The sequence below is a fragment of the Azolla caroliniana genome, unplaced genomic scaffold, assembly GCF_043228905.1.
Source record: "Azolla caroliniana isolate FFs.n. ecotype wild unplaced genomic scaffold, voAzoCaro1.0.p SCAF_3, whole genome shotgun sequence".
NCBI lineage: Eukaryota > Viridiplantae > Streptophyta > Polypodiopsida > Salviniales > Salviniaceae > Azolla > Azolla caroliniana.
The window spans coordinates 823,860-848,750 of record NW_028230438.1 but is presented as its reverse complement, the minus strand read 5'-3'; the positions used below and the strand labels follow the sequence as shown (position 1 = coordinate 848,750).

At 37.9% G+C, this 24,891-nt stretch overlaps 4 protein-coding genes and 1 non-coding gene across 5 annotated transcripts in view; 1 reads left to right on the top strand and 4 right to left on the bottom strand.

Moving 5' to 3' along the window:
- Positions 1 to 418: 418 nt before the first annotated feature.
- TRNAK-CUU (transfer RNA lysine (anticodon CUU)) lies at positions 419 to 491 on the bottom strand. Its single transcript has one exon. It is a non-coding gene; the product is annotated as a tRNA-Lys (tRNA).
- Positions 492 to 718: 227 nt separating this feature from the next.
- On the bottom strand, positions 719 to 4,089 carry LOC147865733 (serine/threonine-protein kinase-like protein ACR4). Its single transcript, XM_087316086.1, has one exon. It carries the CDS (start codon positions 4,049 to 4,051, stop codon positions 1,238 to 1,240), a length of 2,814 nt encoding a protein of 937 aa, XP_087172212.1. The 5' UTR covers positions 4,052 to 4,089; the 3' UTR covers positions 719 to 1,237.
- Positions 4,090 to 10,102: 6,013 nt separating this feature from the next.
- LOC147865732 (E3 ubiquitin ligase BIG BROTHER-related-like) lies at positions 10,103 to 13,004 on the bottom strand. The gene is made up of 7 exons (XM_087316085.1): positions 12,856 to 13,004; positions 12,059 to 12,260; positions 11,732 to 11,769; positions 11,128 to 11,160; positions 10,757 to 10,878; positions 10,424 to 10,532; positions 10,103 to 10,344 (listed from the first exon to the last, which is right to left on the bottom strand). The coding sequence occupies exons 1-7, from the start codon at positions 12,895 to 12,897 to the stop codon at positions 10,303 to 10,305; spliced, it is 588 nt and encodes a 195-aa protein (XP_087172211.1). The 5' UTR covers positions 12,898 to 13,004; the 3' UTR covers positions 10,103 to 10,302.
- Positions 13,005 to 19,002: 5,998 nt separating this feature from the next.
- Positions 19,003 to 20,495, top strand: LOC147865731 (F-box/kelch-repeat protein At5g15710-like). The gene has a single exon (XM_087316084.1). The coding sequence runs from the start codon at positions 19,168 to 19,170 to the stop codon at positions 20,464 to 20,466; it is 1,299 nt and encodes a 432-aa protein (XP_087172210.1). The 5' UTR covers positions 19,003 to 19,167; the 3' UTR covers positions 20,467 to 20,495.
- A 3,295-nt stretch (positions 20,496 to 23,790) lies between these two features.
- Positions 23,791 to 24,891, bottom strand: part of LOC147865730 (protein TUNICAMYCIN INDUCED 1-like) — a 1,570-nt gene continuing 469 nt past the window's right edge. The window contains exon 2 of the mRNA XM_087317530.1: positions 23,791 to 24,575. Coding sequence (XP_087173656.1) covers positions 23,805 to 24,575 — 771 coding nt within the window. The 3' untranslated portion in view covers positions 23,791 to 23,804. The remainder of the gene's footprint in view (positions 24,576 to 24,891) is intronic.

Below are 24,891 nucleotides of genomic sequence, written 5' to 3'. Positions count from 1 at the left end.
CAGGTGCATGTTAACATTGTAGCCCAACAGAGCAATGGTTGTACGCATTAGATCATACAAACAAAATAGAAGTGTTGGAAAGGACTGGTCGCATCGGGGGCCAAACTAGTTGATGGAATGTTGCAGGGAAGGAGAATCGTATGGTTTGATTGGAAAGAAAAACTCGTCGGGCACGGGGTTTAGGGAAGACTCATGTGGAAGTCTTTGTGGCCGAAACCTAGGACAAAAGTGTTGGGTTCCAAGTGTTTTGGCCAGAAAAGAAAAAACCAAAAGGGATGGGGGTTGCCAACTTAGAAGAAGAGACATAAATATATGAATTTAGTTTTGTGAAATGGTTAGTTGTGGAAGAAGAGTATTTTCATTAAGTAAATAAGAAGAGATATATATATACACATATGGATAACAAAAAGAAGATAAGCGCCGGCCATGGGGCTCGAACCCATGACCACAAGGTTAAGAGCCTTGCGCTCTACCAGCTGAGCTAGGCCGGCTCATGTGCACCAATTATTTCAATATTTATTATAATCTGTATACTGTCAATCAATTACAAAGGAAAACCCTTTCCATCCAAACAACCCAAAAGAGAGACACAGATATATACAGACAGAAGGAAGGTGAAGGAACAAATTCCCCAAGCCATCTGACTTTTGAGTTTTAAACAAAAAAAATAAAAAAATACACAAATTACAAGAAAGAAAGGAAAACATTCATATAGAGGCTATGTATATGCTCTCTCTACATGGTTTTGTCAGCAAATCTTGAGACATAAGGGAAAGATGAGTTTCCAGAGCCTTTTCTAGCTCTCCATAGGAACTAGAAGAGTTCAGTCTACATTAAAAGTTCTTCTTCATGATAAGAACTGATACAAAATATGGTAAATTCATCGGCCATTCCGGTTATGTTCATGGATGTCTCTGTTGGTGTTTTAATCCCAATTGGCTCTTGTCAGTAAGGAGATAAGAGTCACCCCAAATGTTTATATATATAAAGCACATACATGTGTGTCAACACACATGATGACATTTTTTTTTGCAAAACAACCAGATTTCATGGAGAGTTTTCTTTTTCCACTCATGTATTTTTTCCGAGTGCCAATCGGCCGCCCATTTGCGAACCATCTTTCCATCATCAGCTCTTATTTCCCATAGCCCCAATGCCATTTGCCATAGCTTTGAAAAAGCAGAGTTCACACACACGCAATCAAATCGAGTCATCAGTTCCATGTCCGCGCTCTTTTTCAAAAATTCGAATGCAAAAATAATTGCTCCCGAGGTGAAGCCATGAAGATCTCGGAATTCGCTTGTATATTATTCCCGCGATCTAGCCGTTGTTGCAGATGATGATGATGATGATTCTTATGGAGCTCTAAATCTTGGTCACAATGAGGTATTATAATATCAACGGTACCCCCGCCACCGACATCATTATCTGAGAGAGAGCCATACCGCAATGAAGAATGGAGGCTCGGGTATGTAGCAAAAGAAGAATGCTTTTGTTCCCCATGCTCAAAGTCCGTGGTATCGGAGGAATCCGCATTAAAAGTGGATCGATATGATGATCTTGAAGATTTCCGATGCAACCTATTGCTACCAAGAACCACTTCAGATGGTAAGAAGGGTTGTGCATCTGAGTAAGTACCCATCAACATAGCAAGTGCCCTCTCTAAAGATGTTGTGACCTTATCCATAGATGGTCGGTCTTTGCCTCTCATCTTTACACATCGTGCAGCAACACCAGCGATCTTTTGTATAGCCTCGAGATTTGGGGGGGTCTCTAGTCTCGGATCCAATATCAGTGCAATTTGCCCATCTTTGATTAGAGGCACCGCCCATTCGACGATATTTCCCTCATCATATTGCATGTCTATAGCTTTCCGTCCGCTCATAATCTCCAAGAGCAATACTCCGAAGCTGTAGACATCACTCTTGGTGGTGAGGTAATGCAGCCTATAGTATTCCGGATCCAGATAGCCCAATGTTCCTGCTGGGAGTTCGGATAAAGGTGAGCCACTTTCACTAGGGCCAAGCAAAGAGAGGCCGAAATCGGATACCCTCGCATTCCATTCTTCATCCAGCAGGATGTTGGATGATTTGATATCTCTATGGATTACCGGAGGACAAGCATAACCATGAAGGTATTCTAGACCTCGAGCTGCTTGAACTGCAATGGTCACTCTTCGGATCCACCCTAGTTGCAACTTGTTCTTGCCATGGAGTTGTTCATGTAATGTTCCGTTTGCCATGAACTCGTACACCAAGAGCCTCTCTTCTCGATCATCGCAAAACCCTAAAAGAGTGAGCAGATGGGCATGGTTTAGCCTTGATAAAAGATCAAGCTCGTTTCTGAACTCGTTGGAATCTTTGCGGCTCGGCAGTGCGACCGCCCTTTTCACTGCGACAACTCGGCCATCACTGAGAACACCTTTGAAAACACATGAGAAGCTCCCTTTGCCGACTTCATTATCTTTACCGAAGCCATTCGTAGCTCTCTCTAGCTCTTGGTAGCTAAAGGCTTCGGCGCGAGACAAGTTGGGTTCCTCAAACCCGGATTTCAGTTTTTCTTTCTGGGGAGAAGAAGAGCCGAAGGAACCCCCTTTTGAGGCACCCTTGGGGTCCTTACCTGAATCCGAAGCCACGAGCTTAGCAACTCTATATCTAACCAAGAAGCTCGCAGTTGCCAACACGCAGCCGACCACTACGATTGCAAGTGATAACTCCCCAATCATGATGGGTGTTTGGAGGGACCGAGAGCGATGGTGATTATGTACCGAACAACTGGGCGGGCAATTGGTAGTGCAAATGGAACAATTAACACTACCACTAGTAGAAGTGGTAGTGGGCAAAGCACTTGTAGGCAGGTTTATGGGGAATTGAGAGCCCCAACATAAAGGGTTTCTGGACAAAGTGCTGTCAATGATGCCACATGTGTAGTAATCCCCTGCCACAATAACAGAGAAGTGTGATGCATTAGGTATGGGGCTACTCTTAGGAGGGTCAATAAGACCCCAACATGCTGGTGTCCTTTGAGAAGATAGAAGCCCACAAGCATGAAATTTCCCGCCCACGATAGTCTCGAACCGAGAGTGTCCCGGAAACCCATTTTGATCTTTCAGTGCTCTTCCCCAGCACAAAGTCTCTCCATTTTGCTCAATGATCCCACATACATGATAGCCACCAGCAGAAATGGACTTAAACCTCACCTCTTTCGGAAGCTTCGTGATTACTCCGCTTGCAGTTTCATCGCCCCAACATGTAACCGTCTTGTTAGAGACAAAGATTCCACAGGAGAAGGAAGAGCCAGAAGTAATGGACTCCAGAAGCCCTCCTTTCACATAAGATCCAGTCATGTTATAACCCCAGCAATCCACAGCCTCTCCTTCTTCTCCGATTAGAGATGATGATTTGAGGGCACAGAGGTGGTTGTCTCCTGCCGAGACGTCAGTATATTCTATGCTAGGGTTAGGGTTAGGGTTAGGGTTAGGGCTAAGGTTGGGGCTAGGGTTCAAATTCTGCTTAGAGTTAGGGCTAGGGTTACTGTTATGTCTAGTGTTGTTGGTAGGGCTGGGGCTGACGTTATAAGGGTTAGGGTTAGGTAATGCAGGAGTACCTTGTTGGACATAGATGTTGTTCCCCCAGCAATAGGGTAGCTTGGTGGAGATGGTGAGGCCGCAGAAGAAGCCATCGCCAGCAGTCAATCCAGACAGAGCGAGGCGCAGAGGGGCGCCATATACCGAAGCCTCGTCGCTCCCGAAGCAGCCCACATAGTTGCCTGTGTTTCCGGAGGAAGACGAGGCGCCGGCATCAGACTGGGAGCTGCCATTGACGACGGAGCAGAATGCAGGGCCGTTGGCGCCATAGGAGGCGGCGGCAGAGGACATGGAGCCCAGGGCTAGGATGGGGACAGGGGAGGAGAAGGAGGAGAGATGGAGGAGGAGCAGAGGCAGGAGATGGTAGTGGTAATGCTGATGATGGCGATGGCGAGAAGATGGGGATCTGCATTCTGATGCCATAGATCTATCCCTGCTACTGCTGCTGCTTAGAGTTGCCTCCATTGAGAGAAAGAAACAGAGAAACAGAGACAGAGGAAGAGAGAGAGAGAGAGAGAGAGAGAGAGAAACAGAGGAAGAGAGAGAGAGAGACTGTGTGTGTGTGTGTGTGTGTGTGTGTCCATCCATCTATCTGTAGAAATACAGTATTTATATATCTCAATCACATACATTCACATTCACAGGCAGTAGAAATGTTTCCTCTCTCTCTCTCTCTCTCTCTCTCTCTCTCTCTCTCTACATACACATGGATTCTATTCTCTCTCTATCTCTCTCTACATACACATGTAGATTCTATTCTCTCTCTCTCTCTCTCTCTCTTCTTGTCAAGCCCCTCATATGGACTCCTCTTGACTCTTGACTCTTGACTCATCGTGTGTGTCGTGTTGTGTGTGTGTGTGTGTGTGTCCTGTCAAGCCCCTCATATGGACTCCTCTTGACTCTTGACTCTTGACTCATCGTCTCTCTCTCTCTTCTTGTCAAGCCCCTCATATGGACTCCTCTTGACTCTTGACTCTTGACTCATCGTGTGTGTCGTGTCGTGTCGTGTGTGTGTCCACGTGTGTATCGTGTAACACGAAGGGATGGATGGACATGGATATGGATACGAATGTTGTTGCTGCACTGGTGTGTGTGTGTTATGTGGAGCCTTATGACAGTCTCATCTTTTTATTTTTTTTGTGTGTGTGTTTTCCACTAACTGTCTTCGCATCGCCTCGTGTAGGTAGGTATGTGATTGTGGGACAAGGAGCTCGTTGTGATCATCCCATGGTTGCCCTGGTCCGCCTCGTTACACACCATCTAGTTTGAGGAGTCAATGGATGTTTCTCCTCTGTTGGCTCTCAATGGCCATTCATTGTATTGTACCCAGTCGTAGCTCTAGTTTTAGACTCGTCTACTTTTGCCACTCTCAACATGTGACTAGGTCTTATGACAATTGACATGGTAGCGTCTCTTAACATTCTTGTACCTATCAAGGAATGGACTTCACACCACCTTCTTATAAATGGTTTGGGAACATTCTACAAAGCTTGTTCGTCAATCAATCGACAAAAGCATATGAAGAACTATAGGAAACCCTACAATTTGCATTTAGGGGATGAAGGAAAGTTACATTCAGATATTGATTTGTTGTGTCATTAGAAAACAACACTCTTCTTGTTCAATAATAGCCTTCACATCTCAAACACTTTTATGCTCACCGCATCATTGCTCAATCTTTGGCTACATGATCAATTGGTTGTGTTAAGTGTTGAATGTGACTCCAGCTTTAGTTCCACTCTAACATCATGTTGTGGATTAAAGATTCTCCCCCCAATTTAATGATATGATAATTGATATTAAATGACATAATCTAGTGCTATACTCGAATTTTCTTTCTCACTTTATTCTACACATAAGAGCTTAGCAAGTTTAATGATTTAGTTTATGGGAATAGTATATTGTTAGGAGATGTCCAAATTGAAAATAGAAAAGATTACCACGAGCCAATACCTTTAAGTACTATAAGGAGATATCCATTGTTTATCTAGAAACGCCAAACATTAGCTTGTATCAACTTAACATACTTCAAATGTTATGTTTTACATCCATTCTCGTTTTGCTATTATACAATGTTGCTTATTGGTTGATTCATTAAAATGATTGACCGTGGACTCTACACATGTGTATATCATGATCTTGAGAACCTTTTTCATCACCACTTGCCTTTTTTCAGCACTCACAAAAGCTAGACTTAGCCCTTTGCCTTGCCTTGTGGACCATGACCTCACCACCCTTGTAATTAGCAAATAAAGGCCATTATCTCTCGCCATCGCATGCGCTTCCTTTGCTCCACAGATCTTTCCATTTGGGATCAACTTATGTTAGATATATTTTGAAGACAAAAAAATTCAATCCATCTAACTTGAAATGTCACATATGTATAATGAGGTTCTCTAGTCATTTTTACCTTATTTACATTAATTTCGATTTGTTCTCGGAGATGAGACATCATTTTAAGATGTAATCTCTTCGTTTGGTCTTATAGGCCATTTGTGGCCTCTTAAAAAGATATATAGTAACGCTTCAAGTTATATTGGTCACAAGGACGTTAATATTATAGGACCAATAAATAGTAATGATACATGTGAAACCACATTTATTGATAAGGTATGTGCTACATAAAGAAGCAATAGTATACGTGCTAAAATATAATGTTTTACAAACTCTCTCTCTCTCTCATGCTAGAGGAAGGATCATCTCGAGCTATTGTTTGCCTTCATGTTTAAACACCCAAACTTGTATATTCTGAATGGTACACACATTTCTTATGACAAATGTTTTGACGTGTTGGTGGAAGTGTAGTTTATTCATAATGAATACATCTAGTATTTGCCCATTGTCACCTTACTTGGATCACAAGCCCTTATACATTGCAATGAAAAACCCACACATTGACCAATGCATTAGAGTACAAAAGGAGAAGAGATACATTATGTGATCTCACTATGGAAAAGCTAATCTATATTAAAATGAGGTTGAAGGTTATGTCATGAACTTCTCCCTTAGTAAAGATGTGAAAACAAATTGGGAGCAATATTTGAAGGATGTCGTTCTTAAGGTATGGTATCAATAGTTTAGTGCACACGTAGGTGGTCATCGAATGCTTACTTTCCTATGCAATGTTTGGTTTGATAAAGAACACAAGGCTCATATAAAAAATGGTCAAGCTTGCAAAACATAAACATGAGAAAGCCTTGACATTGTAGCAATATCGAAGAATGAGCAGGAGGAAGAAGAGACAATGCAATCAAATGCAAAATAAGAAGAAAATACAAATGTTTAAACTCTAACCAAAGTTAGCATTGGGACAACTCAAGGGCAAAAAGGGAGATATAATTGGTGTTTTCAACAATGAAGAGATGGAAAAATATGTATGTAAGCTTTACATGCATGATGGGATAATGCCTATGACATTGAGTATTGAAAAACCATGTAATGCATGTATGTACATATATGTATTGAAGATATTAATAGAGGGGCAAAAAAAGATGTTTAATGGCAAAGCAACATATGCAAATGTAATGAAAATTGAGCTCTTGAAATGGACAAGACCACAAACTCATCAATGGATAACAACTATCATGGATCAAACTATCAAGTAAGGTTTCTCGAAAGATTGACTCACGAATTGGATTAGGAGGAGATAAAATTTTGATATCCAACTCTCAAAATATCATGTTAGCTTAATTATGGCCAAGTTATATACCACTAGCATGGAACAAAAGATTAACTCATGGGTTGAACATCATCCCAAACAAACACTTTTGGTCGAGTAGGCTTTAGACCAAAACATTCAATTATTCATCATTTGATTACACTTAGAGGAAGAAAGTCAACTTCAAGGGAAAAGACTATATTGTTGTTTTGTGAACTTCAAGAAAGCCTTTTGACAATGTACCAAGGGGTGAGCTTTGAAAAAGAATGATACAGATAGGAATGCAACTAGAATATTCGGAGAAGTTGTAGCACAATCATATGAGCAAGCTAGGTGCCAATTGAAAATGGATAGTGGTTTCTTGAAGTACTTTTTGAGCAACATGGGGGTCAAGCAAGAGCACCCTCTCTCTCCCACACTCTTTGGTCTATGTATTGATGAACTTGAAGAAAGAAAAAACAAGGTTGTAAAAAAGGAAGGGTTGGGTGGTCCAAAACTCATGCATGAGCTTATTTTTATACTCCTATATGTTGACGATGTTGTTTTATTCTAATATAAACACTTACTTAGATTATGTCTTGGATACATTTTTTCAAATCAGTGAGATAAATGTTAACATGAACAAAACAAAAATGATGGCAATAAAAGCAATACAAACAAGACACTACCCCACATTTACATACAAGGGAGGACCAATACATGTGGTGCTTACAAACAAGTGCTTAGCCCATAGAAATCAAGGATGGCCCAAACAAGCTTAGAACATAGTATGCAAAGTACAAAAAATTAATAAGAGCAAAATTTGCTCATTTGGCTAGGTGCTTGACATTAAGAAATGGTTTAAGAGATGGGAGTAAAAGATCTACTCAAGCTCTCATGTGATGCTATGAAGTATGTGATCATTGAGGATAGATTACTAGAGGCACAAAGGATGAAGTGGCAAGATGCTCAAATGTCAAATTTGGAATATTACATTGCAAATGTTGACCCCCAATACTTGCCCCAATAAAGGGAAAACTATCAAAATTTATCTGATCATATCTCACTACCCCTATGAGCCTTGGCTATCAAAGAACCTTAACACTTTGTTGAACTCGCTCACACAAGTTAGGTGTTGATGTAGCATCATGGCATCATTGCGCAAACATGAAGATATGCCATGTATGCAATGAAAACCTAGTGGAGGATGAGTATCACTTACTTATCACATGCTCAACATATAAGGTAATTCGTGAGAAATATGATAACTTCTTAACTCGGCATGATAATGTGAGCATCATACTCAAATTTCCACGGAGAAGAGTGAGCACATATGAGAGTTTTTACTACAGAGTAGTAACCCCTTTCTTAGGAAGGAGTCACATACAAGATGATATGTCGATTTGGTCCCATGGATCAAAATTGGCGTCATCACAGATGATAATATTTCTATACCATTATATTCTACTCTCTCTCTCTCTCTCTAGTATTCTTACTACCCCCATTAGCATTGGCTCTTAGATAGCCTTAAAAGCTAACACTTCTCCGAGCTTGCTCACACAAGTTAGGTGTTGAGGTAACATCATGGCACCATCACTCTAGTATGAGATATGCAAGGTATGCAATGAAAACCTAGTTGAGGATTAATATCACTATCTTCTTGAATGCTCGATGTATATGGTAATTCATGAGTATGATAATTTCATACTCAAATGTCCACCAAGAAGTGTGAGCATCTGTGGGTGCATTAGTTGTGTTGTAAACCCCCTTATTCAGATGGATTCCATAGGTCAAAAATACCCTCCTCATGGATATTAAAAATTCTATTCTATTCTATTAAGTGTTCTATTGCATGATCACTCTCATTCTAGTGTTTATATGATTGAAATGATCATGGTTTGAGTCTAAGAAATAGTATTATAGAATTCTAAGTTTCTCATAATCTATCACCTTTTTTCATAGTTAAAATTGACATATCAAACTCAAACTAAAAGAAATAATCAAGTTGAAACATGAAATAACTAAGCTCATATTAAACCTACACTTGCCTTTACATTTAGATGAAGACAAATGCATGTCACTATCAAGTGCATTCAACAATGTGTGAACTCATTCCTTTGCATGTCTCACTCCAAAATATCAATAATCAAATTGCTATCTTCCAGTGCCTCACATGCCCTCATTCATTTCTTCACTTCATTGCTTCAAACAAAAGGTTCCAAATTATCAAAAAGGGATCTAGGTGCTCATTGCTCCAAAAAAGTTCAATTCTTTTCTAGTACTTCCCTACATTATTGCATACTTTTCCTGAAAGTGCATGGCAGCATTCATACGTTTGATGAACAATTCTATAAATTGTGTAACCTGCATTTTACCATGAAACAATTATGCTTCACAAACCATTGCCCATCTCATATTTTGAGTGTCATTGCGTACTTTTCCTGAAAGTTCATGGCAGCATGCATACTTTTCACGAATGATATTAAAAATTGTGTAAGCTGCATTGTACTTTGTAAACAGATGATGCTTCACAAACCATTGCCAATCTAATATTTTAGAGTGTCATGTAACTTCTACTTTGTAATAATTATGTTTATTTATAACAGTGATTGGGATAAGTAATAGGAAGTGGTAAGGGATGACGATGCACAAACAGGTATTGAATTTGTACATGTCAAAAGAAATTGTTGATTTTGTTGGTGCACAAAAGTGTCTAGATTGTTAGGCATATTTTTGTTTCATAGTTCAAAGTAATCGACTATGTAAAATGTCAATACTCGGATATATCTAACCTTTGATCAAGACTTGATGCTTGCTTTATTGATCTAGTCATATGTTAAGAGACCAGGCTAAGAGCTTCATTTCAATGAGTATATGAAGAACAAAAACTTGTTAAGGTACAAGCTGAATTATATTAAGATATTGACGGACACTCATACTGCTATATATATAGCTACATCTATACACAAATTTCCCTTACATTTGAATACTAAAAAAGCATTCCATGCAAGGCAACATAACGTATCACATCTCAATAAAGAAACAGAACTTTTATGATGAATAACATAATATTTTACTTTCATTTGCCAATCACCACCTCAATATTGCATATTGGGCACACCTGTAAACAAACAATGTTTTGCTTGAAAACGTTAAACTTCACTGTGACTCATAGGATTTTACTATCTCCATGACTTTACCTTTCTGATTTCTAGCCATTGTCGGATGCAATCTGTATGATACACATGTTTGCATGGCAATACAATCACATAACCTCGTTTGTCGAATATTTGTTGGCAAATCACACATCTAGAAAAACCAAAACATTTTTTTTGAAGTGCACGAAAAAATGAAACGCTCCACTTGATTTGATGATTATGTCAGTTATGCAAGCATGCAGTATAAGGAGAATGTATATACTTAGATTTCTTTAATAGTTGAAGGAAAATGTATATACTTGGATTCCTTTCCTTTTGCCAATAAAATATATACAAACTAGTTGGAAACATTCTGAGATCACACAAAACACTTACTGTTCATCCTTCTTGTTCTTGAGACCACAATTCTTGAACTTTTTGGTTTCGAGCATGCTGATCTCATCAGGGGTAAGACCGACATTTTGCGTACCCAATGCATCACTCAACGCCATCAGTTGCTAATTAAACATCAAACTGATCCATCATCAGTTTTAAAGATATGCTAAGAAATATCTTGTGTCTAGTATATCATCTCTATGCTCTTGTTACACCATTATGTAAATAAAGAACATGAGCACAAAAGTCACCTTAACATTCTATTCCTTTTTTTATAGGTTTCAAGTCATTTTATTCACACAATGGTCCCAACCTACGAAACCCACTGTGCTTTAGTATTGCATTTTATCAAGGAAAGGATATAGCCAAACCTCATAGGTCATTCCATCAGGATCAACATCATCCTGGAAATTGAGAAACCATAGCTTCACATTAGCATTTGATCGTGCTCAAATGTCTATGTAAAATATAGACATAATTCAATGAAAACAAGTTGGAGAATAGAACTGCAAAGTTGATTCTATATTCTCCTTGAATTAGTTCTGTGTGTACAAGTTCTATTCATATTAAGTGATATATAGAAATCTTCTACTTTGTGTAATCTCCAAGTCATATCATCTATTACTAAACTATTGTTATTTTGCCTAGCTAAGCATGGATTGTTTTAATCTTAAATCCATTGGAGGTTAGCTGTGATTTAGATTCAATATGAATCTACTTCATCGTAATCTTCTTGTTATCATCACTAATCAACCTATTGCTATTAAGCATGCATGGCTGTAACCCTAATTGACAGTGGTCTAGTGCTAATTTTAGCAATGAACTAGAATTAGTATTCATATTTGTCTGTTCATTATGTCCAGCTAAAATCACAGCATCATGCACAAGCAGTGTAACCAAATTCAACCAAATATATCTGAAGAATTCAGATGAAAGAATGATACATCAAATTTATGAATTTGATATCTCAAATACCTGTCTACCTTGTATTTCCATCACCGGTATCTCATCCGCTGCATTGACAAGCCAAGAATTAAGAGTTATGATTATGTAGTGCGAGCTACTAGGGAAAAGAGCAGATTTATGAGAATTAACAAAAATACAAAAAAGTATTCATAAATTGTTGGGGTTTTACCAGAATACCCCTAGCTTTTACCAAGAGTATCTGTTTCTCACAACCTTTCCTACTACAATGGGGTATTCTTCTCGTTTTAGCTACTTTGGGATTGTTTACTTAAATACCAACAAGTGAGGAGTGTTTGTGGTGTTTTCACCCTAAAATTATAACCCTGAAAGGCATACATTCTTGAAGCATGATCATAAATTGTTCTTGATCATCAGCATCTTGCAATGCCCGAGCAAGCGCTTCATCCCTCCTCATCTGTAAAGAACTTTTGAGATCGTGGAAATCTGTAAATATGTAAGAACTACTACTTCCTCGTCCATCAAATGACTGAAAATGATCAGAAGAACTCTGGAAATGTGACCACATCTGAGCCCTTTCCTACACGCATACCATGAGAAATCTTGTTAAGAAACAAAAATGTATCACAGGTAAGCGTCTTAATGGTTTAATAAAATCCTTCAACAAAAGAAGAGCGCTATTAAAGAGCAATAAAGACTATAGATGTGTATTTTTATGTCTTAAACCCTTAAAAATGTGTAATTGTGTATTGTTTTTGTCTTAAATCTTTTACCAAAGGAGTAAAAGTATGGATCATTGCTACCCGTAAGAGCTTAAAATATGCTCAGTTAACAAAAATACGTTAAGATGAGAATTCTATGTTAAACCCTTAAAACAAATGAAAAGATCGTTAGAACTCTCAAAAAAGGGATCACGGTGATAAGAAACAAAAAGTTTACGTACGAGAATCCTATGTATGTTAAAAATCCAATGAAAGGAGCAAATTGCTGAACAACAAAAAGGTTTTGAATGTGGATTTCATTTCGGAAAGCAACAGGTTATCGAAGAAGACTGTGATCATTAATAACTACACCTCATTGCATTCTAAAGATTTACAGACGCGCATGAAAAACAAGTGAGCAAAAATGGATCATCTCATATGAAGATAACAAAAGGAAGAAGGCAAAACTCAGACCTGTTCTTGAAGGGCTTGAGCAAAAGCAAGATCTTCATCCATGGCTTATGTGCCCTCTCTGTTTTGCTTCTTCTGGTGGTAATTCTCTGATGGCTTCAAAGACACAGAGAGAGAGAGAGAGAGAGAGAGAGACCACAATTCAGAGATGCCTCTTTGCTATAGTAAGTAAAGAGTAGTGGTTTTTTGCTATTTTACAAAACATGGTTTTGTTGTATTGCAAAGCAGTTTTCTATCAAATATGGTTTTGTTGTAACTTGTAATAATAAGTGGTTTTTGCAAAGCAGTTTTGTTTATGACCAAGAGGTTCTGTTTTTCCATAACAAATGGCTTAATTGTCCCATGGCAATGTTAACAATCGGAACCGCGGCTTAACGGTTTAAACGGTTCGGTTCAGATTTTTTTTTAACGGTTCGGTTTCAACCGTTAGAAACAATAGTTTTAACGGGTTTTTTTTTTTTTAAAATTGTTTTTAAACAATCTTTTCATTTTCATGCCTTATTCTCGCATTTTAGGAAAATCTTTAAAAATTTGAAAACTTAAATAACGAAATTTTTAAAATTTTTAAATTTTAATTTTAACCTAAGTTGAAAACCAAAACTGAACCATGAAACCACAGTTTTACCGGTTTAATGGCTTAACGGTTTGGAAAAAAATTAATGGTTCGGTTCAGGTTTCTAGAATTTTAAACGGTTCAGTTTTGATAGCATCATATCACCACAAACTGCCCAAGTGGAGACCCAGTGTTTTGAAAGATCAATGGAAAGTGAGCTTGCTTGAAAGATCAATCTTTTCATTTTCATGCCTTATTCTCACATTTTAGGAAAATCTTTAAAAATTTGAAAACTTAAATAATGAAATTTTTAAAATTTTAAAATTTAAATTTTGACCTAAGTTGAAAACCAAAACTGAACCATGAAACCGCAGTTTTACCGGTTTAATGGCTTAACGGTTTGGAAAAAATTAATGGTTAGGTTCAAGTTTCTAGAATTTTAAATGGTTCGGTTTTGATAGCATCATATCACCACAAACTGCCCAAGTGGAGACCCAGTGTTTTGAAAGATCAATGGAAAGTGAGCTTGCTTTTTACTAGTCGATTGTTACCTATGAATAATTGGCGCATCTGATCGAGAGTCCACAATGTGTGCATGTTGATGGGCACATGATCATTGGTCATGTTAAATGTTGACCAAACTTAGAAAGGTTGAAGGTTAGACCATCTACAATAGTTTCATTACTAAGTAAGTGGGTATGAGGTTCTATGAGTTTGATCGTGAGCGTCTCCGGTGCAGTATCTGGTCGGTGATGGCAAATGTAAGGCCAAGTTTAGTTAGAGTGGTTGAGATGAATAATATGTGTGGGGTGGCTCAAAATCATTGGTCAGATTAAATTTGGTGCTGACAAGTCTTAGGTTCAAGTCAAGTGGGCCGACCGAAACCTACAAAATCGTCAATGTACATGTTGCTCTCTCACGAAATGTTACCAGTTTTTAATAAGTTAATGGTAGGATACTCAAGAAACCAATTAACCCTAGGAATTTAGGACAAACCCATAAGCACCTGTGACATAGGGTATTCTAGGAGCTTTAGGTATTGGGTTGGCTACCCCTTTCATTATATGACATTTTGAGACATTGTCAAGACTCTATTGGTGAGGCTAAGCATTGTTCTTCAACAACAATAGTATAAAATAAGGTAACATTCAATGGTATGGCATGTTGATGGTATTTTATGTTTCACGTCCTTCACACAGGGATGAAATCCAATCATGAGTGAACCTAATAATCCTCACCACAATAACACTATTTGTTTAAGCAACAAACCTATTTCCAAAGCGTCATAAGTCTAGCCTTCCACCATCTCCATGTCATGAACTGATAGAATATTCGCGCAAATACTTATGTTATCATGCATTAATTGCCAATAAAAAAGCCAATGCAATCCCACTAGTGGTGACACGAGAGTAAATGGAAATAGTTGATTAGATATTCTAAACCATATGTATTTGTAATGTGGACCCAAATTATTATGCTTTGTTGCATCTAGAAAGCTTCACACCCCTCATTAAGAAAATTAGAGATACAATTAATACCTTGTGTGGCTAAGAAGAATGGCATATGTAGTTCCACATGGGCTAACAAGGGAACACAAAGGAACCTCCAATGAAGACTCTCCCATCTTATGAAGTTGCCAACATGCTTACCCTTGTCATTCCAACTAAGATGTTGTAGTACTAACTTTCAAGCTCTAAGCAATTTGGTGCTAAAGGGACACCCTTTGGTATGACCATCAAACATTCCAAACACATACTCCCAATAAGAGATTTCCCAAAAACCAAAGTTGTAGATGATGGAAGATGCATTAATCCTTGAGTGATCATCTTCATGGGTAGGCAACAACATGGCTTTCCTTTCCAACATATGTACCTTTAGATCAAAGTAATTTTAATCCTCCAAAAGGTCTGGGTGAGTAGAGCTTTGTCTATGCTAAAATCCATAGGCCTCTCTTAACATGCTTATAACACCTACATTTTAGAAACTATGGTTTGTGACATGTCCTTACACCGATCAAGTGATATTTTCCGATATGGATTGTACACATTAAATTGTAAGCAGATATGTAATGATCAAGTGGCTATTTTCCACTAAGTTAATTTTGTCAACGCTATGCAAAAACCCATTCAACTCTTTTTTTTCCTCATCGCGTTCATCCAAGGGGGTAACTGTGACACTTTAATATCAAGTTCATCAATTATTGCTTGCATATGTTCAAGATCATTCATCATCGTGAAGTATGAGTCATCTATATATGCTTGAGAAAGAATATTAATCAATTAGATGTCACAAGACTATCCATGGATGATAACAATGGATGAGTGTCGATTGCATATAGTTTTGCATTAATGGGGCAATCAATATTGCTTAATGGAGTTAAACAATTTTTACGAATCATAGATTTCAAGACAAATGTCTTAATAGTACCCTTTTGCCATAAAAAATGGTTTTTTGTGAAGTGGTTTTGTACATCTAATGGCATGTTGTGCATGCCATCTTGTCATGTTGTCTCTCATATTGAAGTAATGTTGATTAATGTTGATAGGTTGACATGTTCTTTATGCTCGTTTTATGATATTTGAACCATTGCTTATGTGGTGATGGTATTGTAAACTACAAACAATTTAGGTTCTTCTATCTTACTTAATGTTCACTTTATAATTTTCTTTTCCATCATCTACAACCATAATGTTAGGTAAAAATGTAAGTTGCAACCTTATGTATTCAATTGTGGACAAGTGTAAACATTGATAAAGCTACGCCATTTGGTCAAGGTTCCTAAATCCTAAAATATGAAATGACAATGGAAGACTTTGTGTTAAGAGGATTAATAGAACACAACTAAGTTGTATAAAGCCAGCTATGCATATTAGCTTGTCCGAATACAAGCCTAGGCCTTGCAACCTATTAGAAGTTGTGAGGCTCAAGTTAAACTCCATCTATGACTAGACCTTTTTACCGACATTTGAATTTACATTCTTCCTTGCTTATGAAGTGACCTAAACATCCTCCTACTTGTAATCAAGCTCCATGATTAGGCTTGTATAAAACCAACTATAATTTTTAGCTTGTCCAAAGATAAGCCTAGGCCTTGCAACCTATTAGAAGTTGTGAGGCCCAAGTTAAACGCCATCTATGACTAGACCTTTTTACTAACATTTGAATTTCCTTTCTTCCTTGCTTATGAAGTGACTTAAACATCATCATACTTGTACTTGTAATCAAGCTCCATAGTTCTTGGCCCATGAAATGAATTTACCCTTATAGTTTGATGATTTATACATTTACCCTTCTAGTTTGAGAGTTTGACCTCTAGATAAAAGCTGGTTATCCTGCTTTATAATCAAGGGATGCAAGTTAAATTTTAATTTCAAACTATAATTTGTACATTAACTCTATGCCAACTTATAATGGACGAAGTTGAACGTTTATTCACACTCCAAATGTTTAGAACAAATTAAAAGCAATTAGAGGTGTTCATGTACCAATGATTCACTTTTAGGCATGACAAATGGGAAATCAATAACTAAGATTGTTACAAAGCATGTGTTGTGGAGCCATCATGACTTTCTTTAAGGAAGGCAAACAATAAGAGAGTCATAGTTTGCTCTACCATGAAATATAATAAACTTAAAGCGATTCTCTTTCTAGCCCCATTATGTCATAATTAAGAATTTTTCATGAAATCATTGATTTAACCATTAAGTAATACGAAATCCATCTTCCTTGTGAATACAGTATCACTAGGCTTCCCCATCTAGATAATTGGTTCCACCTATAAAAGTCTCCTTTGTCAGCTTTTTTCTCCCTTGGATCAATCCTACAATGCTATTTCCCCTCCATTGTTGTGATCATGCACTATGTTTTCCATATGCTTCATTAGATGACCCTCAAGTGTGTAGGGTTTGACTGCATGACTTTCTTGATTAATATTATACCTTTTGATGTCTATTGCCTAGCCTAAACTATATTCGAATACTAATAAAAGGTATTTTTCATTGTCACTTTATCAAATGCGACAATGGACCATCAAACAACACTCCACAAGAAGCATCGGGAAAAGCCCATGAAATAATATTTAAAACTATGCCTTTTCAAATATACCGTTGTTCTAAATATTTTCTTGATTATGAATAGTTTTGTTCCAAGTTATGTTCATGGGATGAGCATAGTTTATAAGAAAAGGAATTTATATAAATTCCATGGTCACATCACCTTTTTTTTATTAGATACCGACTAGCTATTGGTAGGTTGGCATTTTAAAAACGTGAATCAATTATATAATAGAAGACACATTTCTATTATTCATGTTTCTAACCTTAAACCACATGTTTGGTGAGATCCTATACGCGAAATATAAGCTCACATCAACATGTCTAAAATATAGTTATAGTTTTTGTGTATGATCTAATTACGATGTTTGTTTGATGAGTTGAAGTTTCTAGCGTTCACCATTTTTAAACATCTACTACGTGCTTAGAACAATTCATAAATAACATCTAGTTCTATTGTGATGCCATATCTTGTTTATGAAACAAAGAAGGTTTACCATGATATCAAATTAACCACGCATTAAGGCAACCTCTTATCTTATAAGTAAGTGCTTTGCATGCTTTCAGAGTAAAAGTTGAGCATGTATTGTAGGGCCCTGAACTGTCATTGATATTTGGAAAGAGTATATAGTATGTGTGTGATGTCCTCATCCAAATTGTGCCCAGACGTACTTAACATTGTAGCAGAATGTACGAAAGGGGGGGGGGGGGGGCTGGATATGCCATCTATATACCATTCTACTTGTAAAGGATATGGTATGCTTGTATATATGCGTATGCCTACAAAGGGGCAACACAAATAGCAATGACAAGTAGGAGTACATTTGGAAGCGCAAGGAGGCCGTGGTAGACAACAACTTGAAACAACAATTGCATAAGCCAACGATTACAAAACACACGCAACAAACAACACAAGGGAACATGTATGCGACACTTGCAACGATACACAGACATAAATATAACCAACAGTTTAGAGCAATAGTCCTTAGTGTTGATCAATCAATCTATCAATCAATCATAAGCGAGCTGTGGCAAAACCAATGAAGCAATGTCACTAGGGAGCTTGTATGCAACAGATGCAACAACATATGGACATAAAGTAATCAACTGTTTAGAGTGAGTAGCCTATCGATTTGTCAATCAATCAATCAATCAATTGATCTATCTATCAGGAAGAGCATAGACATTCTAAGGCGAAGAGCGATCGAGTCCTAAGATTGCCCCCTCCTTTCGACGCGCTACACCATGAGGGAGGACCATTTTCCAAACAAATCTCTTTCTTGAAGTGAAGAGAACTCATAGAGTCATACATAACACACACACACACACACACACACACACTCTCTCTCTCTCTATCAAAAGGAGACTTAGTGATTCATTTCAAAGAAAGGAAGCTTCAGAAAGAGGCAGGCAGTATAGGGTTTTTCTCACTTTCTCTCTCTCTCTCTCTCTCTCTCTCTCTCTCTCTCTCACAGAGCTCTCTGTATAGGGTTTCTCTCTCTTCTAGAGGGCTCTCTCTCTCTCTCTGTCAAGAGCTCTCCGTATAGGGTTTCTCTCTCTTCTAAGAGGGCTCTGTATATTGATCTCTCTCTCTCTCTCAGAGCTCTCTGTATAGGGTTTCTCTCTTCTAAGAGGGCTCTGTATATTGATCTCTCTCTCTCTCTCTCTCTCTCTCTCTCTCTCTCTCTCTCTCTCTGTGCCATTTCATTTATGGGCAATTTGGTAAGCTGTATCAAATTCTCTCTCATTAGATCCCTCTGGCATACACAGATTAATCAGATTTCTTCTCCATCTCCACCTCTCCTTCTTCTTGGTGGCAACCTTCTCCGCCCTCCCGGCCTAGCATGCCTGACCCCCTCTTCACCAGTAGACCAATCAGATATCACCATGCCATATGCCCCTGATGACAACGACCTCTCCTTTGCGGACCTTCCTGAAGAAATCGTTGACCGGATCCGCTCCTGCCTACCCCTCTCTTTGTATGTGCGGACGTCTACCGTATCGAAACAATGGTACCAAGAAACATTCTCGGAACGCCTCCTTCTTCTCTGTTCAGAGATGCATCCACCGGAACCATGGCTCTTTGCCCTGTGTATTGAACCCTTTAATGATACCCCCCTCTCCTATGTCCTCGATTCCGAATTCTCGCGGTGGCGTAAGATAAGCATTGGTGGTGTCTCAGGTATCATGCCACGTGATCGGGGTTGCTACCCTGTCGCCGCCTCTTCGGGATTGCTATGTGTCAATGCATATGCTGAAAACCAGGTACTCCTTGTGCTTAACCCTCTCATGTCTAGTTATAGAGAATTACCGAAACGGCACGTGAATCGCCCCGATCCTGTTGTGGGAATTCTCGTCGATGAGAAGAAATGTAGTTTTAAGGTGATTGCTGTTGGTAGCTTCGAATCCGAGGCTATCACTGAAGTTTATGATTCTTTAACGAATGAATGGTCTATCACTGCCAAACTACCCGTGCGCCAAAAATTAGCATTCGCATGCTCATTATTCTCTCGAGGGTTCTTCTATTGTTGGACGGCGGGTCCACCTGAAGCCCTGTTAGTTTATGACATGCAAAAGGGGGTTTGGAACCAGATTCCAATGCTTGTTCCTTCTTGTTATGCGTATGGAAGGCTGGTAGAACATCATGATAAGATCCTTCTTGTAGGGGTCACTCATGGTATTGAAGCATTTAAGAGTATTCGTATATGGGAGCTTCATGAACCTGGTATGGAAATGCTTGAAATTGCTCGAATGCCTTATGGTATCTTTCGAGGTTTTTGTGGCAAAGGTAAAGGTCCTTTAGTAGATCAAATTGTTAGTTCAGGAAACCTTCTTTACTTGTATTCTCAAAGGAACTCAAAACTTGTTGTTTGTAACTTGACAAAGACGCCGCCACAATGGCACCAGTTGACACCATCGGGTCCTTTTGGCATTGAAAAAAGCAAAATTTATCTCTTCAGCTTTTGTGTGCATGCTCGGTTAATGAGCACCATATGGAATAATGTATGATGATGATGAAGCTCATTCCTCTTTGTTCACCCGCTTTTATTTTACCATGGTTTTATTTTGCCTGTTTTGCTCTTAGGCAATGTTAATATATATCTTTGCATCAATCAATCATCAGAAGCTATGATTATGCTGGTTCTCATTTAGCCAATGTGAAGGTGACATGAGAATACCTACATATTGAGGGCCAGACTCCTTCATCTTAGGGAGCTCTAGCAAAAGCATTTATGAATGAGTGGTGATGCTGATGCATATCTCACTTCTAGTATTTGTCTCCCTTCTGGTACTGCACCGTAGTTGGAAATGAGTGCTAGGTAAAATGGTATTCACGTGTTGACAAATGTATGGGGATTTTATACACTAAAAAAATACAAATATGGCCATGCAATGCTATTCATGTGTTTTGACAAGTGTGAGAGGGAATATTATACACCAAAAATTTAAATCACCAACAATGGGCATTTGTTTAAAAAATATGTGGGTGAGAACTCTACAAAAAAATATTCAATAGATGGATTAATGGCTGAGGAAAGCATAGACGGCAGCAGATTTTAATATGGCCATGCAATGCTATTCATGTGTTTGACAAATGTGAGGGAATATTATACACCAAAAATTTAAATCAACAACAATGGGCGTTTGTTTGAAAAATATGCGGGTGAGAACTCTATAAAAAAATATTCAATGGATGGATTAATGGCTGAGGAAAGCATAGACGGCAGCAGAGATGAAAGTGAGGAGGCTGGCAGAGACAAGGGAGATAAGGGGGAGGATTGCAGTGGTGGTTCAGGGGTGTTTCTGCATGAAAGAGGACCAAGCTGAATCTCAATGAGCTTCTCATGGATGCAGTCCAGCTACAGTGCCCAGCATGCACACTAGCAGAACCAACTGGAGAAAGGCAGTGACACCTCCGTTGCCGCTTATCACGAGCTCGACCACCTTGTTTTGCATCATGACAAGAAGACTTGCATGAGAACAAGTAGCAACTGAAGGAGATCACCTCCAGAGCCATCATGGCCTCTGGTGTTTTGGCAGGTGGTTAATGCTGGCTGTGGTCATGTCCACCCATTGTAGTGGTGAAAAAGGTGTAGGGTTTGCCAAGGACATGTTGATGAAGACTGCTATCATGAAGTAGGTGCTCACACCACTATTGTCAGGCACCTACATGTGAACAGCCATCTTGACAGGCACTGATATCAGACAAGCTGATACTTTTAAAATGAACTCCATTTGTTTAACCGTGTTGGTCAACTGCTCCTGCCACTACCCACCATGGCTGCATAATATAAATTTCACAGAGAAGGAAATCTTTAGTCTGATATGTGAGTGATCAATAATAACCCCTTTTTTCGAGAAAAAAAGAGATGCCCCTCATTCACTAACACTGGTGGTACTTTTTGAAACTTAACGGTTGGAAGTACTTATAATGGTTTGGAACAAAATAAAATAGAAACATTGTAATTTTTCTACTAAATTCCTGTAATAAGAAAGTAATTAATAATGTGATGTTAATTTGTCATGATGTTCATTTTGGATTCATATTACAGAAATAGTATTTACCTGTTGCTTCTGTCCTCCACTATCATTGTTACCAAGTTGAGACAAGGAGAGAATACGATTAAGGCTAGTTGTCATATGAAGATTATGAATGCCACTAGTTTTGTTGCGTTTTCATGTTATCCTCGTCGGCTTTCCATGAGAAACCAACTCACCTTTTCAACGTTGGATTGACGTGTCCGATTGGTAATATATGTTATTACTTGAATGAGCTAATGAAAGGAGCAAATGCCCATGGTTAGGATTTTGCTAACCCTAAATGTGAGAATAACCCTAATACTTGTGAGAATCTCTGTATCTCTTCATCAATTTGTTAGGATTTTGCTTTGTTTGAAAAGAAGCATCCTAGAAAAAAGTTGTTAATACTGCAATATTTTACCTTCAATGTTCAGATAACTTCCGTCCTTAGTGAAGTTTTCATATTCCTCATTCATTCTGTTATGGAAATCAAACTTTTGTGATTATATGGGTCTAAATTAGAGAATAGCAATGTAACTGGTTTTTTTGTTATCATATTGTTTCACAACAAGATTACAAGGTATACCAACAAAAATTTGTGGCATAGATATATCCTATGTTGTCTTATGTGCACTGCTAATAAAGTATTTAACAAACATCATAATTTTTCTTATACGGGAAACTCATAGCACCTTTCATAATATAGATATGAAAATTTTATCTTGACGGCCAATCACAAATATTTCAATAGATTCCGGAAAAGCATTGAGTATCAAATGAATCTATTTGTTAACATACAATCATGCTTATTTATATCTACGAGAAAAGTTGGGTTCATATTATTATGATGAAATTTTTTCCTTCAACATCCCTTCCACAAAAGAGGTTATACTAGGAATGTGAATAATATATTAAATTAATATTGCCAAATTCTGAGCCTGTGTTTTGTTTTTAAGATCACACAACTTGATAGAGGATTAGGCTATTAGATCATTGTATGCTATTTACGGTTTAAAAGCAGGACACTAATTTCAATTTCAAGCAATTAATGTAGATACACTATGAAATGGCCTGATTAAAATTATGTGTGTCATAGTAACATAAAATAAATAATAAATCACTATTAATTAGCATTATGACTACCATAAATTAAGTAGGCTTGTATTAGCATCACCTCTTAGAGTTGAATTAGAAGTGTCACAATAACATAAAATAAATAATAAACCAATATTCATTAGCAAAATCACTGGCATAAATTAACAAGACGTGCATTAACATTGTGTCTTGGGACATATATTAACTAACTTGCATTAGCATTGTCTCGAAGGCCCAGAAGGGTTGATAGTTTTTAATACAAATCATTAAGCAAAACCTCAAAACGTACGATAATATTTCATTACTGTTTGTCTTCCCCAAAATAGTTCATTGTTTTCCAGTGTGCCTCTTGTTCGTAAGTCATAGAAGAAGCAAGTTCAAAGCTTAGTGCAGTCAGCTACTTGGTTTGTTGGATGCCTCCTAGATCAATGGGAGTTAGACACTTACAACAGTCTCTTTGTCAATATACAATGCTTTGCTTGAAACTTGCGACGCCAGGAGTTAAAGGGAAAGCTAGGAGCATTCTAGAAAGTTCATTACCATGCTTATTAAATTATACGAAGGCTTAGAATATTTACAATATATATAGTTTTGTTTCAAATTTGGCATCAGAAAGAAGGCAGGATGTGGACATCATAAAAAGCTCATTAGGCCCATTATCATGATTGTTAAATTACAAAAAAGCATTGGAATGCTTTATAAATATACACAAGACTAATCATAAAATCCATTCAATAGGTATCTAGTGTCATAGGGCTAGATGGTACAAAGTATCCAGAAAAACCTGCATATGATACATTAGAGGAAACATCCCACCAATTATTACTTTCAATATTTTCATAATATTTCAAAGATTTAACTGACATAGGTATGAGACTATTATCTTTAATTCTGGCAATAACTTGGTAGCTATATCTTTTCACACTGGGCCTTGTTCTCCAATCTGGCCAAAGTGTGGGATCGAAGTCTTCTTTATCAAGTGTCCGTTCTATCTCGAATTCAAAGTGGACAAAAGTTGATGCGGTTACTTTAGCATGTAGAATGGTGCAAGAATTCACATAGTTACTGGTCTCTTCAATTATGTTCTCAACCAATAACAAGCTTGGATCTGAGATATTCAATAGAGGAAAAGGCCATGAGGCTTTGTCCAACATTTCTAATGTTGATGAAGATACTTCATGATCACCCTTATAGAGAATGTTCAGAAAGCTTGGCTCAGGATTTACTTGTGATGTATCGAGAGATAAGTTGAGACCCGTAATATTAGCGACTATTGCAGATCCTATGATATTTATAGAGAGGAGAGCATTGTCCTGCTGCCCTAGTGTATGTATTCTACTCTCACCAAAAGACACTATGCTTGTTGCTAAACTTTGAAATAATGAGGTCCTATTTATCGGTAGTGACAACTCCACAGGGTGTGCAAGGGTCACTTCATGGGCTCCCTCCACTTCAACTGAGCTTCCAAAAGCCACGTTGAGGCTTATAATCTGTTCATTTTCCTATGAATTCAAAAGAAAACAGTGTTAAATCAAAATTGTCAACCCTGAAGGAACATATCAAGGTAATGATGAAACCCATCAAAGAGAATGTATCTATCCTTTGGATGTGAATTCTGGTCACCACTACTCATATATATTAGCTATGACTTTATTATTGTGATTTTATGCAAGAATATTCTGCCATTTCCTTTAGCAAGATATTCTTGGCTCAGCAATAATGCATTCCAAAATTAGTGGAGCCTCAAAATCACTCTTCATTGGCCAATGTTTGCATATAGTTGGAAATCAAAGTCTGCCTTGACAGATATCCTCCCTT